The sequence below is a fragment of the Anabrus simplex genome, chromosome 8 (assembly GCF_040414725.1).
Source record: "Anabrus simplex isolate iqAnaSimp1 chromosome 8, ASM4041472v1, whole genome shotgun sequence".
In the NCBI taxonomy this organism is placed as follows: Eukaryota; Metazoa; Arthropoda; class Insecta; order Orthoptera; family Tettigoniidae; genus Anabrus; species Anabrus simplex.
This window is the reverse complement of record NC_090272.1, coordinates 82,940,095-82,955,864: the sequence shown is the minus strand read 5'-3', so window position 1 is coordinate 82,955,864 and position 15,770 is coordinate 82,940,095. Positions and strand designations below refer to the sequence as shown.

At 41.1% G+C, this 15,770-nt stretch overlaps 1 protein-coding gene across 1 annotated transcript in view; it reads left to right on the top strand.

Annotated features, from left to right (window-relative positions):
• LOC136878813 (hypoxia-inducible factor 1-alpha inhibitor) overlaps positions 1-15,770 on the top strand; it is a 49,008-nt gene that overhangs the window by 23,294 nt on the left and 9,944 nt on the right. The window contains exons 5-6 of the mRNA XM_067152308.2: positions 666-836; positions 10,488-10,644. Of these exons, the coding sequence (XP_067008409.1) occupies positions 666-836; positions 10,488-10,643 (327 nt within the window). The 3' untranslated portion in view covers position 10,644. The remainder of the gene's footprint in view (positions 1-665; positions 837-10,487; positions 10,645-15,770) is intronic.

The window sequence follows — 15,770 nt, the reverse complement described above, 5'->3', positions numbered from 1 at the left end:
CAATTTAAAGAACTAATGGTGTTTTGAATTAACTGAAGGGATTCGTGTAGGGGTGCACCGTGAGTTTCTAGGTCCTTAATCGCCATCTAAAGTGATGAATAATGCACATAGATGAAGCTCATATCTTTATATACAGTTTCAGATTCAAATGCGCACTTTGCTTCACAAACAAACACAGTATGACTATCAATCAATACATTTAACTACATCTTTTATTTGATTAAAGTTTTCCTGGTAGAATGATACTGTGGATAACCAAGTTCTCCATCTTATGAGAACAGGTTCCGGTGGAAATAGCTGTTGCGAAAAGGGTCACTATCCGTCTACCTGCTTGTATGCGACACTGAAAGCCTTTCCTTGATCGGGAAAGGCTTCTCGTGTTGCCAGTAGATGTACATTATATCGAGTTCATTAGATTTTTCATTTCGTTCAGAAATCTTGGATAATCGATCACAACATAAGAGAAAAATATATCTGTATATATGCACTTATATTCAAAATATGCAATAACCTTCAAGATATGCATTTGCATGCGCGCATATGCATTTTTTAAAATCCGGGCCCTAGTAATGATGCTATAGCTGTTTGTCTATTTGAAGTTTCTAGTTTGTAAGGAGGATATTGTATCCTTCAGTACAAAATATTTGAGAAGTGTTGAATTCTAGGTTGACTTTGACCGTCCAGACTATGCCCGTTTTCCCAAGTTCCGTGAAGCACGAGGGCAGGAAGCAGTTGTGGGACCTGGAGATGTTTTATACATTCCTATTTACTGGTGGCATCATGTTGAGTCCATCATGAGAGGAGGCTACACTGTTTCTATCAATTTCTGGTACAAGGTTAGTGATATGTTCATAAAATGTATTTTTAAATTCTGATCTCTCATATAAAGATATAATAACCTAAGCAAGACAAAATTCCATCCTGGCATCTCGTAAAAGTTGTGTGCAATTCCTTTAGGCTATATGTATGAAACAAATACACTGCTGTTTGGAGCAAGACCGAGAGCTGTGATCACAATGCAATTTATTCCACAGATTATGGACACGACAAGAGACAAATGATTACAATTACAGACCTGTACATGCACAGTAACTGTGGATCTTCAGTACGGTGTAGTGCCACTACGCGCTGCAATCAGAGCCTCTAGACATCATGGCATAGAATCAAAGAGCGCCTGAATATGCAGCTGGGGAACTCTTTGCCACCTTGTTTCTAGATGTGTCCACAAATCAACAGTGTCTGCAGGAGGACCTGAATGAACAAGTTGCCCACCGACCATATCCCAGACATTAATGAACGTAGGTTTTCCTGGCTCATTGTATTAAAATAAATAAATGTGCTAACTGGATTAAAGCCTTTACAGTAATGATGCCGCCTAATTTGAAGAAGCTCTCGTTCCCAGAAACATGAGATACGGTTTTGTATGTTATTTAAATTGTTTAATTCAAAATACGGATAATTCGAACTACAATGTCGGCACCAGTATCAAAATTCAGACTTTTAATTCGAAACTGCCTTTACATTTTAAAACAATAGTAAGTTACAGGGCAATTTAAATTCAAAATTTATCCGCATCATGATAGAACGCATCTTCCAAAATGTGCAGGGGTAGCTTTCTGCACTTTCACACACTTCGGTGTGTCTACAGTGTGCTTCATAATTTCTAAGTTCGAATGAAATCCGAATTCTTGTGTATATTGAATATTTTAAGGTATGCCGTAATATCACGCAGCAGGCAGCGTGTGGAGAGACAGAATCTGCGAACACTGGCAATGCCGACAGTTGACGAAAAAGCGTGGCTCATATAATCAATTTGTAGTCGCCAAAAAATATTGTCATTGCCGATGAAACTGCATTGCTTTCTTTTAATGGCGAGCCCAAACGGTCTTCAGGTTTCAAAGGAGAAAGTACCAGCCAGGAAATTGTACAAGGGTGGGGGTGGGGGTCATTATACTGTGTTGCAATGTACACGGAAGCGAGAGAATTCCTCCCCTCGTCATATGAAAGTTCGATAAGCCACAATGTTTTGAGGGCGTCGGGCACTTTCCATGCAAGTACAACGGATCTAAAAATGCAAACGGTAGAATAATCCAAGAAAAATACTGCATTTGCACAGGGGAACTAGCATAATTTATCCTCGTCTTTGAATCGTGTGTTTTTTTTTTCTTCCGTTGCGTGAGGTTATGTTTGTCAGTGATTTATCCAAGTGCATTATTTGAACACCTCGTTGGATACATTTCGGAAATAGTTCTTTTCCATGGCATTTGAAAGGTTTAAACTGTGAATCAAGATGATTGCATGCATTAATGGGTCTTAAGAATACTTTGTGACGCGGCAAGTGTTTACATTTCTGAAATACGAGAGAGAAGTGCCATGGCGGGAAATTGTACAAGGATAGAGTGACTGTATTGTGTTGTCATGCAGAAGGAAGCAAGAGACTTTCTCCCCTCATCATAGGAAAGTTCGATTGGCCACGATGTTTTAAGGGCATCGGGTACTTTCTGTGCAAGGACAGTACAGTAATTCAATGAATAAAGCACTTGCACATTGGAGCCAGCATAGATTTCTCCTCATCTTTGAATCATGCTTCTTTTTTTCTTTTTCTTTCTTTCATTGCGAGAGGGTATGTTTGTCAGTGAGTTATCCAGGTGCACATTTGAATACTCTAAATGCACTTTCTTGGATGCATTTTGGAAATAGTTTTTTCTTTTTTTTTTCCCCATGGCATTTGACAGGTTTAAACTGTGAATTAACGTTAACCGCATGCAGTAACGGGCCTTAGAATATTTTGTAACTTGGCAAGGGTTGGCACTTCTGAATTACGAATTGGCGGTTAATTCAAAATCACGTGATTCAAAGTCCAATTTTTGAATCTCAACGACTTTGAATTAACGAGGATTTACTGTATATACAGTATATTTATTTAATAAAGCAGAGCTTTCCGTCAAATTACATTAGCCTTCATCAGGGGATGTGAAGGTCTACCTCCGACAGTGAGCAAAGAAATTCTGTGAAGGTACACGGAAGTCATGACTGTACTATCCACGGCCTGCCCACTAACCGGACTCAAGGTTCATCACGCTGTGCTGTAGTGGTTGAGGGGCAAGTCACTGATTCACCGCCCTCTGTCGACAGTTTCTCGAGTGCGTCCTGCTGTGTCGTGGTGTTATGCATGTATTTCTGCAGTACAGGTCTCCATGTATTTGATAACTCGAAGCCGTCTCCCCAGTTCATGTTATTTGGGCGCAGCTCTGTCTCTATGGCTTCCCTTACAAGTCGAACATAGAAGTCTTTTACAGGCATGATGACCGCCTGGTCAAAGAGGATTTCATGGTCTCTAGAAATGTTCTGCTATGGCAGACTGGCTTATAGCATTCTCCGTGGAGGATGAAAGATTGACATTCTTGACCGACCTGATGTGTCCTTTCACCCTGGTGCTAACAAGCCTTTTTGTTATGCCAGTATATGAGCAACAACACCGACATGGAACTTCATATACATCCATGTTTCAAGATGTGTTTTTTTTTTTTACTGGTCAAAACTGGGGTTTGAGCTTCCGGTGTGTGGTGAAAACTGGAATTATGTCCTAAAAATGTGCCCTATTCTGTCGGTTACACCTGCCACATAAAGAGGGAATACTTTTTTTTCTTTTTAGTATAGTCCTGGTTGGTACTATCCCTGTTAGGATTCTTGATCTTCACAGCTCGTGCTATCTCCTGACATAGAGCCGTTTCTCTTCATGGGTGTTGTGAGTTCTCTTAATGCAGTCGAGCGGTTATCAGCATCTGAAAAGTTTTTCACCCTAGTACATAATGTTTGAAGGAGAGCTGCTTTTTGGCAGGGGTGGTGGTGTGAGGACTTACGAAGGTATTTTTCAGAATGTGTAGGTTTCTTGTACATTGCATGGCCTAGTGTACCATCATTCTTCTTGTATACTAACACATCAAGAAAAGGAAATTTACCTTCATTTTCTACTTCTATTGTGAACTTACAGTTAATGGAATTTAGGTGTTCCAAAAATTCATTTAATATTTCTCTTCCATGTGTTCAGACCGAAAATGTCATCCACATAACGATAGAAGCACGTACGTTTCAGTGGCGCTGTAGTTAATACAGCAGACTCAGTGTTCCATAAAAATATTAGCAGCCACTGGTGACAGAGGTGAGTGAACCCATTGCTGTTCCCTTCTGTCTGTTCGTAGTATAAGTAAGTAGATTTTAAACAAACTGCTGTCAGATTGGTGAAGTCCTCAGACAGGTATTGTCTGATGTAAGCGAGAGTTTTTCGTACTGGTTTAGTAGTAAAGGGTAGTGTGACATCAAACGTTACCAGGATGTCACCTTCATCCACCTGTAGCTCATGTAACTTCTGCAAGAAGTGTTTCGAATCTTTAACATGTTTTGTCTTCCCTGTTTCTGGCTGTAACATTGATGAAATATAGCGGGCTAACTCATGGGTCGCAGAACCAATGTCACTCACGATTAGGTCTTAGTGGCACGTCATTCTTGTGTATTTTTGGGAGGCCATAATTGACTGGAGGTACGCGGTTTGAATTTAGTAAGGTCGTCTGCAAGTGTTGAGCTCTACAGAAGTCGAGTGACTTGTATATTAATTTTTTTTAGTGGGATTCCTTACTTTCTTGTACATTTCTTCTTCTAGTTGGTTGTTCATTTTTGTTTTGTAATCAGTTGTATTATTGATGACTGAAACATTACCCTTGTCAGCCAGAATTACCATTGTACTGTCGTCTTTGCGAAACACATTAGCTTTAAGTTCACCTATGGTCAGGTTTTGACGTGGTGGCTTCGCTTTTTTTTCAGCACATAAGATACATCATTACGAATTTCTTCCACCTTGTTTAACGGTAAACCTCTGATGGCACACTCTAACCCACAGACAATCTTCTCTACTGGGATTCTTCTCGGTGCCACAGCGAAGTTAAAACCTTTCGTTAGCACTAATATTGAGTTCTGGTTTAGCACTTTATCAGACATATTTTCTATGACCTTGTTACAATCTAATTCACGTGGTTTGCGTTGGACCAATTTCTGAAATTTCTGTTCTTGATTTGCTCTACTATTCTCTTTTACACGTTCAGCCTGCTCGTATGTTATCCTGTCTATCAAGGCCCAATGTTCAGTATGGAAGTTAATGCTAATCTCCATGAAAAGACTTGAGTGTAATTGTATTGTACTTATCCAGATTCCTCCTAGTTTGTTGAATTTGATTTCGCAGCAAACGTGATAGTTTCCGATAGAAGCACTTGGGTTTCAATGGCACTGTAGTTAATGCTGCAGACTCGGTTTCCATAAAAGATATTAGCAGCCACTGATGACAGAGGTGAACCCATTGCTGCTCCTTCTGTCTGTTCGTAATAATCCCCTTTGTAGTAGAAGTACCAACCAGGACTACAATAAAAAGAAAAAAGTATTTCTTCCTCGTGTGGCAGGTATAACTGACAGAATAGGGTGCATTCTTAGGAAATACAACATAATTCCAGTTTTCACCACAGACCAGAAGCTCAAATCCCTGTTTTGACCAGTCAAAGAAAAAACCACATCTTGAAACATGGGCATGTATGAAGTTCCATGCAGTTTTGGTTGCTCATATACTGGCATGACAGAAAGGCTTGTTTTATTTATTTATTTATTAATGTCTTTCTGTACATGGCGGGGCTCAGGCTATGAAACCTGCTATTATGCCAAACCATATAATTGTACACCTGTGTAAACAGAATATTATAACTACTTAAAATTAAAAATAAGTTTAATATAATTTAAAATTAGCGTGAAATGTAATTTAACTGAAAATGTAAAGTAAATTTGTTTTTAACATTTTAAAATGAATTTATAGTACTTACTATTATTAAAACTATACCTCGAAAATTGTCAATGTTACTAATCTTACATTTACATTTTATTCATTTGACTTAATCTAGCACCAGCGCGACAATCCTTAAGTCCAGTTAGTGGGGAGGCCATTGATAGCATGGTCATGACTTCCATATTCCTTCGAAGAATTTCTTTCCTCGCTGTCAGAGGCAGACCTTCACATGCCCTGATGAAGGCCAGTGCAATTTGGCGGGAAGCTCGGTTTTATTAAGTAAATATACAGAGTGTACCAAAACTCGATGGCAAAAATTTAGGAATGGATTCCTCACATAGAGGGAAGAAAAAAAGGTTATGACAACATGCGTCCGGAAACGTATACTTACAAGTTTATTCAGACTTTGTGACACAAATTATTTTTGGTAATAATTTACATGTTCTCATGTAATCATCCAATCGTCTTATCAACAGAGGTTTGCCATTAACATCTGGGCAGGCATTATTGGTGATTTCTTTTTGGGACCCTACATTCTTCCGAATAGGCTTACTGGACAGAACTACACAAATTTCTTGCGTACTGCATTGCCTTATTACTTGGAAGACATGCCACTTGCATCCCGTCGAGACATGTTTTTCATGGATGATGGTGCTCCCGCACATTTCAGTCTGCTGCCTGCGGGTACCTGATACCCATTTTCCTGAGCGGTGGCTAGGTAGAGGAGGACCAATTGCTTGGCCGCCACCACGTTCTGCTGACTTTTACCTGTGGGGACACGTTAAGTCTCTCGTGTATGCGACTCCTGTTCCTGATGAAGCAACTTTATGTGAGCGCATTGTGACAACCTCTCAGGCAGTACTCGCTACACCAGGCATTTTTGATCGCGTGCGTAACTCCATGCAACGACAAGCGGAGGCTTGTATTCAAGCTGAAGGTCATCACTTTGAACATTTTCTCTGATACCTGCTCAAAGTATTTCAGCTGCCGTTACAGACGTACGGTGTAAATATACAAAAGTTTGAATAAATCTGTAAGTATACGTCTCCGGACCCATGTTGTCATAAACATTTTTTTCTTCTCTATGTGAGGAAATTATTCCCAACTTTTTGCCGTCGAGTTTTGGTACACCCTGTATATAGTGGCTTTAATCCAGTTAGCACATTAATTTATTTTTATTTTTATATCCCAGACATGTCAGGCGAACGGGCAGGCCAGGGAAGCAGTGGTAGCAGTCATTCTTTGAAGGTGGCTTGCACATTCCTCAGTACATGTGGTCAGGCATTGTCCTTCTGGAATATGGTGTGTGGAACGGCCTGCAGGAGGGGCAGTGCTTCGGGCTGTAAGCAATCAGTGATGTAGCAGTAACTGTTCAGGTTCCCCTCAAGACGTACGAGGCGAGTTCGCATGTTATAGGCAACACACACCTAGCATTTGTCCGCTATTCCGCTCAACAACGTCTAACGTGTATGCGGCCATCACTATAGGACAAGTTGAAGCCGGACCTGTCCAAAAACACTACATTTTGTCACTCAGCATGCCGGTGTCTTGTGTTCACATGCCCATTGCAGTCTGCGGTATTGGTGGTTGTTGGTCAATGGAAGCTGATGCAATGGCATGCGTGCCACCAGTCCGGCCCTCGGAAGACGGCATCAAACCGTTGATGCGGACATGCTCACACCCGTTGCAGTGCTTCAATGTCGAGCCAGCACTGTGGACGAAGCTGTTTTGTCTGTTACAGCGAAGCGGACAGGATGGCGGTCATCTCGAGCTGTGGTCACATTGTGTCATCCAGTACCCTATCGCCGCTGTGTACGGCCCTCTTCTCTCCACTGGTTCCACATACGCCTTGCTGTTGAAGCAGTGTGCCATAACGTTATGGAACAACAGACCCACCTCTCGGAGCCCAATTATTCTGCCCCGTTCGAATGCACTCGTGTGTTGATATTCCACCCTGTGATGTCTGCGAGGCATAGTGGCACTTGGGTACATGTTTCCACTTCATATGATAGCTCCGCACCGACTGAGCGTTGTGTAACACTGACTTGACCGGTCGCACACAGGAGAGCACTGTTGTGCCTACGTACGTGCCATCTCTCTGCAATTTAAATCACTTATTATGGTTCCACATGGGTTATAGAAGATGAGAATGGATGCCTAATTGAAGATAGAAAAGAAGCGCTAGAGAGGTGGAAACAATACTGTGAAAACTTGTACTCTGGAAGAAATGATGATGTACCAGTCCAGCAACCAGGAGAGCCTTCTACATTGGAACATTCCGTTCTACAAAGCGAAATCAAGAATGCCATCAACCATTTGAAAGCAAAAACAAATCCCCTGGTCTGGATGGTATTTCTGGAGAGATGCTTAAAGAAATGGGTGAAGAAGGTTTGTATGTGATGCACTCATTGTGTAATAGGATATGGACGACGAGAGAATGGCCAAAAGATTGGACAAGCTCTATCTTAATCCCCTTGCACAAGAAAGGGCCGGTCAGGAAGTGTTCCAACTATTGTACAATTGCTCTGATATCTCATGCAAGTAAGATTTTACTGTACATTATAAACCAGCGCTTCAAGTCTTACATAATGCCTCACATATCCATTGAGCAAGCAGGATTTGTTGCAGGAAAAGGAACATGGGAACAGATTTTTAATATGAGGCAAATAATTGAAAAATCTTGTGAGTTCTGTGTTCCTGTGCTAATATACTTCCTTGACTTCAAGAAAGCTTTTGATTGTGTTGTCTGGAATAAACTATGGCAGGTTCTTGGTGAAATTGGCATTCCACATAATTTAATATCATTACTGAAAAGTCTGTATGGAACCAAGATTGCAACTGTAAAAATAGATGGCAACATTCCAGAATTTTTCAGTATTTCGCAGGGTGTCCGGTAATGCTGCATATTATTGCCTATTCTATATAACATCTATGCTAAATATGTGATGAAGAAAGCACTCAATGACTGGACTGGAGGCATATCAAATGGTGGTCGAAAAATCAGTAATCTGCGCTTTGCTGATGACACCACTCTCCTTTCTAGCAGTGAAGATGAACTTGCAGAATTACTAGTAAGGGTAAAAGATGTAAGTTTAGAATATGGGCTAGAGATCAACCTGAGCAAGTCCAAACTAATGGTAATTGACAGAGCGACACAGATCCAGCTCACAGGTCGACTAAGGAAACTGGAGGTGGTAAATGACTTTATATACCTTGGGTCGACTATCTGCGATACCGGAAGTTCTGACAAAGAGATTAGGAGACGTATCACCTTAGGGTGCGTTGCCATGAACAAACTCATAAAAATATGGTAGAGCAGAGCAATAACAAACAGTACAAAGATTAGACTAGTTGATTCTCTTGTGTTCTCTGTCTTCCTTTGTGGTCCAAGAGCTGGACCCTCAAGGCAAGAGATAAATGCCGTATCGATGCCTTTCAGATGTGGTGTTGGAGAAGGATGCTTTCTGTACCTTGGACGGAAAGAATTAATGTATCTATTATTCAAGACCTGAATATCTCTCTTCTCGCGTCATAAGGAGATTCGTAGAATTCTTCGGGCATATTGTAAGATGGGATAATGAAAATCTGAAGAAGTGTATCATGGAAGGTAAAGTTGTCGGCACCGAGCTCGATAGCTGCAGTCGCTTAAGTGCGGCCAGTATCCAGTATTCGGGAGATAGTAGGTTCGAACCCCACTGTCGGCAGCCCTGAAAATGGTTTTCCATGGTTTCGCATTTTCACACCAGGCAAATGCTGGGACTGTACCTTAATTAAGGCCACAGCCGCTTCCTTCCCACTCCTAGCCCTTTCCTGTCCCATCGTCGCCGTAAGACCTATCTGTGTCGGTGCGACGTAAAACTAGCAAAAAAAAAAAAAAAAAAAAAAGTTGTCGGCAGAAGACCACGAGGAAGGACATCGAGCAGGTGGATTTATCAAATCCTGCGTACCACTGGTATGACTCTTCAGCAGGCTTTAAGAGAAGCTGAACATCGTCAAAGTTGGTGCCGCTTAATCAAGAATATTGTGTAAAGTCAAATGGGGTCATGATGCTCAACAATGTGTTACATGACTAATGATGATGATTATGGTTCCGATGTTCTACACGTCCTCTGATTTTGGCGTTTTTCAGACCATTGCTTCTCAGTGTTTCACTTTCTCCAAACAGCAGTGTAGTTCATTTTCTAGTACGTCTTCCAATGGTCTCTTCAGACATATTTCAGTTCCATTGCAACCTAATTACGAAATTTCTAGTTGCTCAGTCATGACTTCTAGTGTATATCATCCTTTATTTTACAACACGTATTTGAATTATAATAAATATACTGTACAAAATTTCCCTTATTGAATTCAAATTTAAGGAGAGTTTGAAAATTTGTTTTGCTTGATTTTTCATGGTTTTTGTAATATCAAAATATATGTATTGATGATATTTTTAACATCAAAATATTTCATATATCCAGTGTTTGATATGGTAATTGTATTGAGAAATACATCAGAGAGTTACTACAGGTATAGAACTAGTGATCAGAAGTTAATAACAATATTACAGTTGAATTGTCTGTAGCCTGGTCAACTTGTGAAATAATAAATAATATATTCCTGTTAATAATACAAACCTTATGATGTATGTTCATTGTAACTACTGTGTTTTATGTTCTTGCAGGCTGGACCTACTGGGCAAATAGTATACCCTCTTCTTGGGCACCAAAAGGTTGCAATCATGAGAAATGTGGAAAAGATGTTACTGGAGGCTCTTCAGGACCCACGAGAAGTTGGTCCTTTATTGCGAGCGTTGACCTTAGGGCGTTACACAGACTGAAGTAAGTTACTGAATATATTTTTAGTAATTTTCTGTTGACTAAAAACTACAACATTCAGTATTCTCTAAGAGTATTTCAAGAGCACAGCAGAGCATTGTTTTGGTTTCCTAGACAAGGGGCTGTTCATTGTCAACTCAGCATTTGTGGAATTAAAATATCTACTTGCCCCTATTAGGGAATCAAAATGACTGGCCTCCTAGTTCATGTGAAAAAAAATTCTTTTATCTGTTGTTTAGATGTAAGCTGGATTTGAGTTATGACTCAAAATAGAAATTATTAACTAACAGGCCAACTTTCTCTTTCCAATTTTATTGATAAAAGAATTCATTACATGGTATTTCAGGTCAGGGAGTATAAATGGTGCCTAACAATCGCCAACAGTTTTTTCAGCACAGAGGCTGCTATGGTCTGGATGATGATAAGGAATTTTTTATTCCTATGAAATTCAGCACATCCTTAGGAATTGTCCCTCTAGCACCAATCAAAATCCCAGAGCTCATTTTTAAATCCTGTACTTCTTTCAGATATCCTCAGTGCATGGTTCATATACAGTGGAATCCCGTTAGTACGTTCCTCATTTAACACTTTCTCCTGTTAATCACATCAAATGTCCGACTCGTTGGCTGAATAGTCAGCGTACTGGCCTTCGGTTGAGAGGGTCCCGGGTTCGATTCCCAGCCGGGTCGGGGATTTTAACCTTAATTGGTTAATTCCAATGGCCCGGGGGCTGGGTGTTTGTGATGTCCCCAACATCCCTGCAACTCACACACCACACATAACACTATCCTCCACCACACTAACACGCAGTTACCTATACATGGCAGATGCCGCCCACCCTCATCGGAGGGTCTGCCTTACAAGGGCTGCAATCGGCTAGTAATAGCCACACGAAATTATCACATCAAATTATAAAAATCCCGGTCCCACACCACTAAATTTTATGTAAAGTATTGTTTTAGCACATTTTCACACTCCTGCTTACTACGTTCAAATTTTGACGTTCTTCATTCAATATTTTGGCCAGTCCTTGCGCATTTGTCAGCCCAGTTGGACATGCAGCTACTGACATGTGCACATGTTAGTGATGCGTTGTGTGTCAGGGGGTGAGAGTATGCTTAATTACCTTTAGAGACAGCTGGTGCCATGCTTTTCATATTCTAAACCTTGGAACAAGCATTGACAGACTTGTTTCATGATGTCACACGTTCGGTTTTCTCCGCTAGCATTGGGAAACAAATCAAAGTAACGGCCGCGGTCTACTTTCACATCGCTTCATATTTTACAGTCTTAGATTGGCATTCAAATGCTCTTTTAAAGCATCGTCTCGTTGAATTCTCTTGTGGTAGTCATCACTTCTAATATCGTTCAGGCAATGGTATTGCTCATTAAGTATTCTGAGTTTGATTTCTGTTCCACTCCAACAGTATGAATCTTCCTGTAACCGCCAACAACCTCATTCGAGCGGCGTCAGTTCAGATCGTGTCACTTTGGCCAATGTTAAGTGATTGCCCAAGCTTGATGCAATAGCAGTCGAGAGCTCAGCAAGAGCGAGCGAGTTGGCCGTGCGGTTAGGAGCGCACAGCTATTAGCTTGCATCCGGGAGATAGTGGGTTCGAATCCCACTGTCAGCAGCCCTGAAGATGGTTTTCCGTGGTTTCTCATTTTCACACCAGGCAAATGCTGGGGCTGTACCTTAATTAAGGCCACGGCCGCTTCCTTCCCATTCCTGGGCCTATTTCATCGCCGCCATAAGATCTATCTGTGTCGGTGCGACGTAAAGCAAAATAGCAAAAAAACAACCTGGACATTTTTATCTGGGCATTATTTACATGTTTGCAATGGAGAGGAAGAAAGTAAGTCAAATAACAGTGAAAAACTACAAATCCTTCAAGAAGTGGATCACGATCCAAATATGAAGCATGGTGATGTAGCATGGAAGTTAAACATTCATCTGTCAACTTTAAATACAATTGTTAGCAAGCGTAAACTAATTGAGACTGCTTTTAAAGAAGAGAAGCCACGAACCTGCTACACTGGCGTTGTAGGGGGAGAGGTGATACTCCCACGTGGCGCGTCCCAGGTGGCGGATAGGGGGTCCTAACCGACTTGCCAGCGGACTTGAGGGAAATAAAATACCTCTCGCGGACCAAACACACACCCCCTGTGGGTGGGGGAGGCAAGACAAAGAATTCACCCACGGTATCCCCTGTCTGTCGTAAGAGGCGACCAAGGGATGATCCAATTAGAACCATGAAACTACTTGTAATTAGTACCATCATGCAGGGAACACCATTGGTTGCATTTACTTGCGCGTAGTACCACTATGTTAGGTACGCAATAGGTTTGTGATTAGTAGCGACAGTGTGTGAATCAGGAGGTGTGTCCTACAGTACCTGTGATTCGCACCCCTTTATGAGCAACACCATGGGATTAGCGACACCATGGTATTGCCTTACCAATGCTCAGTTCCCACTATGTGAGGAATTCCACGGGATAGTAAGAGTCCCTGTGGTTAGTCCATTTATGTGAGGAACACCATAGGTTTGCGTTGCCTTTATAGGTTTGCGTTGCCTGCAAATAGCGCCACAATATGCGAAACACCATAAGTCTGTGTTACATGTGCGCATTACACTACCTGTTAATAGTACCATAATGTGTAGAATACCGCGAGTCTCCGCTACTTTGATTGGTACCGCAACATTACACGTAGCATGGTTCTACTTTCCTAGCGATAAATACCCTTATGAGTGGCTGATGACCTGGATTTTGGACCCGTTTCGACTATAACCATAATTGATTCAGCATCGTGCTATAGAGGCAGTCCCTTCGTCAGTAATAGCCTACTATTGTTTTGTGTCAGCTTCTGTGCATGTGAGGCACTGTGGGTCGGATCCACTGATCGTTTAAAATTCATATTCGTCCATCCATTCATTCTTCGTCCTCATGCTTTGAATTCTGGTTAGTGGAGGATTTTGGACTTTTAAGTTGTCGTTTCATTTCGTACCATTAGGGGCCGATGACCTCGATGTTAGGCCCCTTTAAACAACAAACATCAATCAATCATAAAGAAGAGAAGAGTGCTCATAGAAAATTTAATAGCCAGGGTCACTTCCCAGAATTATAAAAAGCTGTTCTAAAGTGGTTTATACAAGCGTGAGCCTCTAACTTACTGGTAGACAGTACTGTGGTTCGAGCTCAGGCAACACTTACTGCACAGAAGATGGGTCTTGATGATTTTAAAGTATCTAATGGCTGGATTGACAGATTCACGAATAGACACGATATAGTTTATAGATGTGTGCGAGGCGAAGCTGCTGCCTTGGATAATGACACTACACAGTGCAAAACTATTGAAACGTGGAAAACTACAATGATTCCTGAAATTTTGAAAGACTATACTCCTGATGATATTTTTAATGCAGATGAAGCGGGGCTGTTTTTTCATCATCTTCCAGATAAAACCCTGGATTTTAACCTCATGAAGTGTCACGGTAGCAAACTTAACAAGGAAAGGCTTACAGTTCTCCTGTGCTGTAATGAAATTGGAACCGATGGAAAACCATGGCATCCACAATGTTTCAAGAATGTACGATCTTTTCCGTATAAATACACTTCTAACACGAAAGCCTGGATAACTTCCACAGTATTTGAAAATTTAATACGCGCATGATATGAAAGGCTTGGAATAAGAAACAGGAAAATTACGCTCTTCGTTGATCAGTACCCCGCTTATCCCCCTAAATGTTTCTAATTTGATAAACATAAAGGTCATTTTCCTCACAGCAAACTTTACGAGTAAGCTACAACCGCTAGACAAAGGCATAATACGGTGCTTGAAGAGGCTGGTACAGGGAAGATTGACTGCTGTGGAATCAGCGACGAGAAAAATCACCGTCTTAGATGCTATGCATTTCATTAAGTCTGCGTGGGATTCTGTGGAGCAAAACACTATTCGGAACTGCTTCAATGCAGCCGGCTTTTGTCCTGTTTGTGCTGATGACGTCACACTAAATGATTTTTCTGAGAGTGAAGAATGGTGCCAAATAGCAGCAGAGGTCACTTTCCATTTGACATTCCATATTGTACGATGTCGGCATGCAAAATATCTGGTGACATCATTTTACAGGAACACATACAAATATCAGTCACAGTTATTTCAGAGAACAATTTAATTTTTCTTTAAAATTATGTAGGCCTACTAATTAATCTATACACAATCCATGATCTTAATGAATTTGTTTACGTAGCATCTTTACTTTTTAATGCAATATGCAAGTTGTGCTGCACATAATTCTCTTGTTCTCTCTCTCTCTCAGACATAACTAGCATTGCAGTAGACTCTGAATCAACTTCGCCAGAGAGATTACTTTGTGAACTTCTCAGAGATTAATTCTTCGGTGCCTGTAGCGTATGGTACATATAACATCAGGCAAATTTGTAATTGTATCCAGCAGATTTACTGAAGTTAGAAGTTCTGTTACATTGATCATCAAATCTGATTCTTGACAGAGGAAGAGTGTATTATATTACACAGAAATTGAAAGGAACAGGTATTCTTGCTGGTTTACCTTTGTTGCTTTACCGTTTGAATCACCAATGTTACAAAAACAGAAATTTGTTTTCAGTATATGTTAAATATCAGTCTAGAAAGCCAAGAATAGCGCCCGAGATGATTCGTCGTGCTGACCACGCCACACCTCGTAATCTGCAGGCATGCGGGCTGAGCAGCGGTCGCTTGGTAGGCCAAGGCCCTTCAAGGGCTTGTAGTGCCATGGGGTTTGGTTTATATGTTAAACATATCCAGTGTGTAAGCGTATCTTCAAAATCTTACAGTTGCATGACTATTACATAGGTGTGACTATAAACAGCTTGTCTAGCCAGGGTTATGTGCTATGGGATAGAGTAGACCGTACAGGTACTGTCTCAACTCCAAGTATTGAGTGGCGGTTAATAACCTGACTCTCTAAAGGGATCATTGGTTTTGGGTGGAGGAGCTCCTTTAGTTGGTTCCTGGTCCCCTAGTGTGGGGAAATGCATCTTGAAACTCAGCAGGCAACATCAGTTTCTCCAGGCTAGGAGCGGCTACAAAAGGCGTCTGTTCTCCAGGTTAGCGGCAGCCTCTTTGA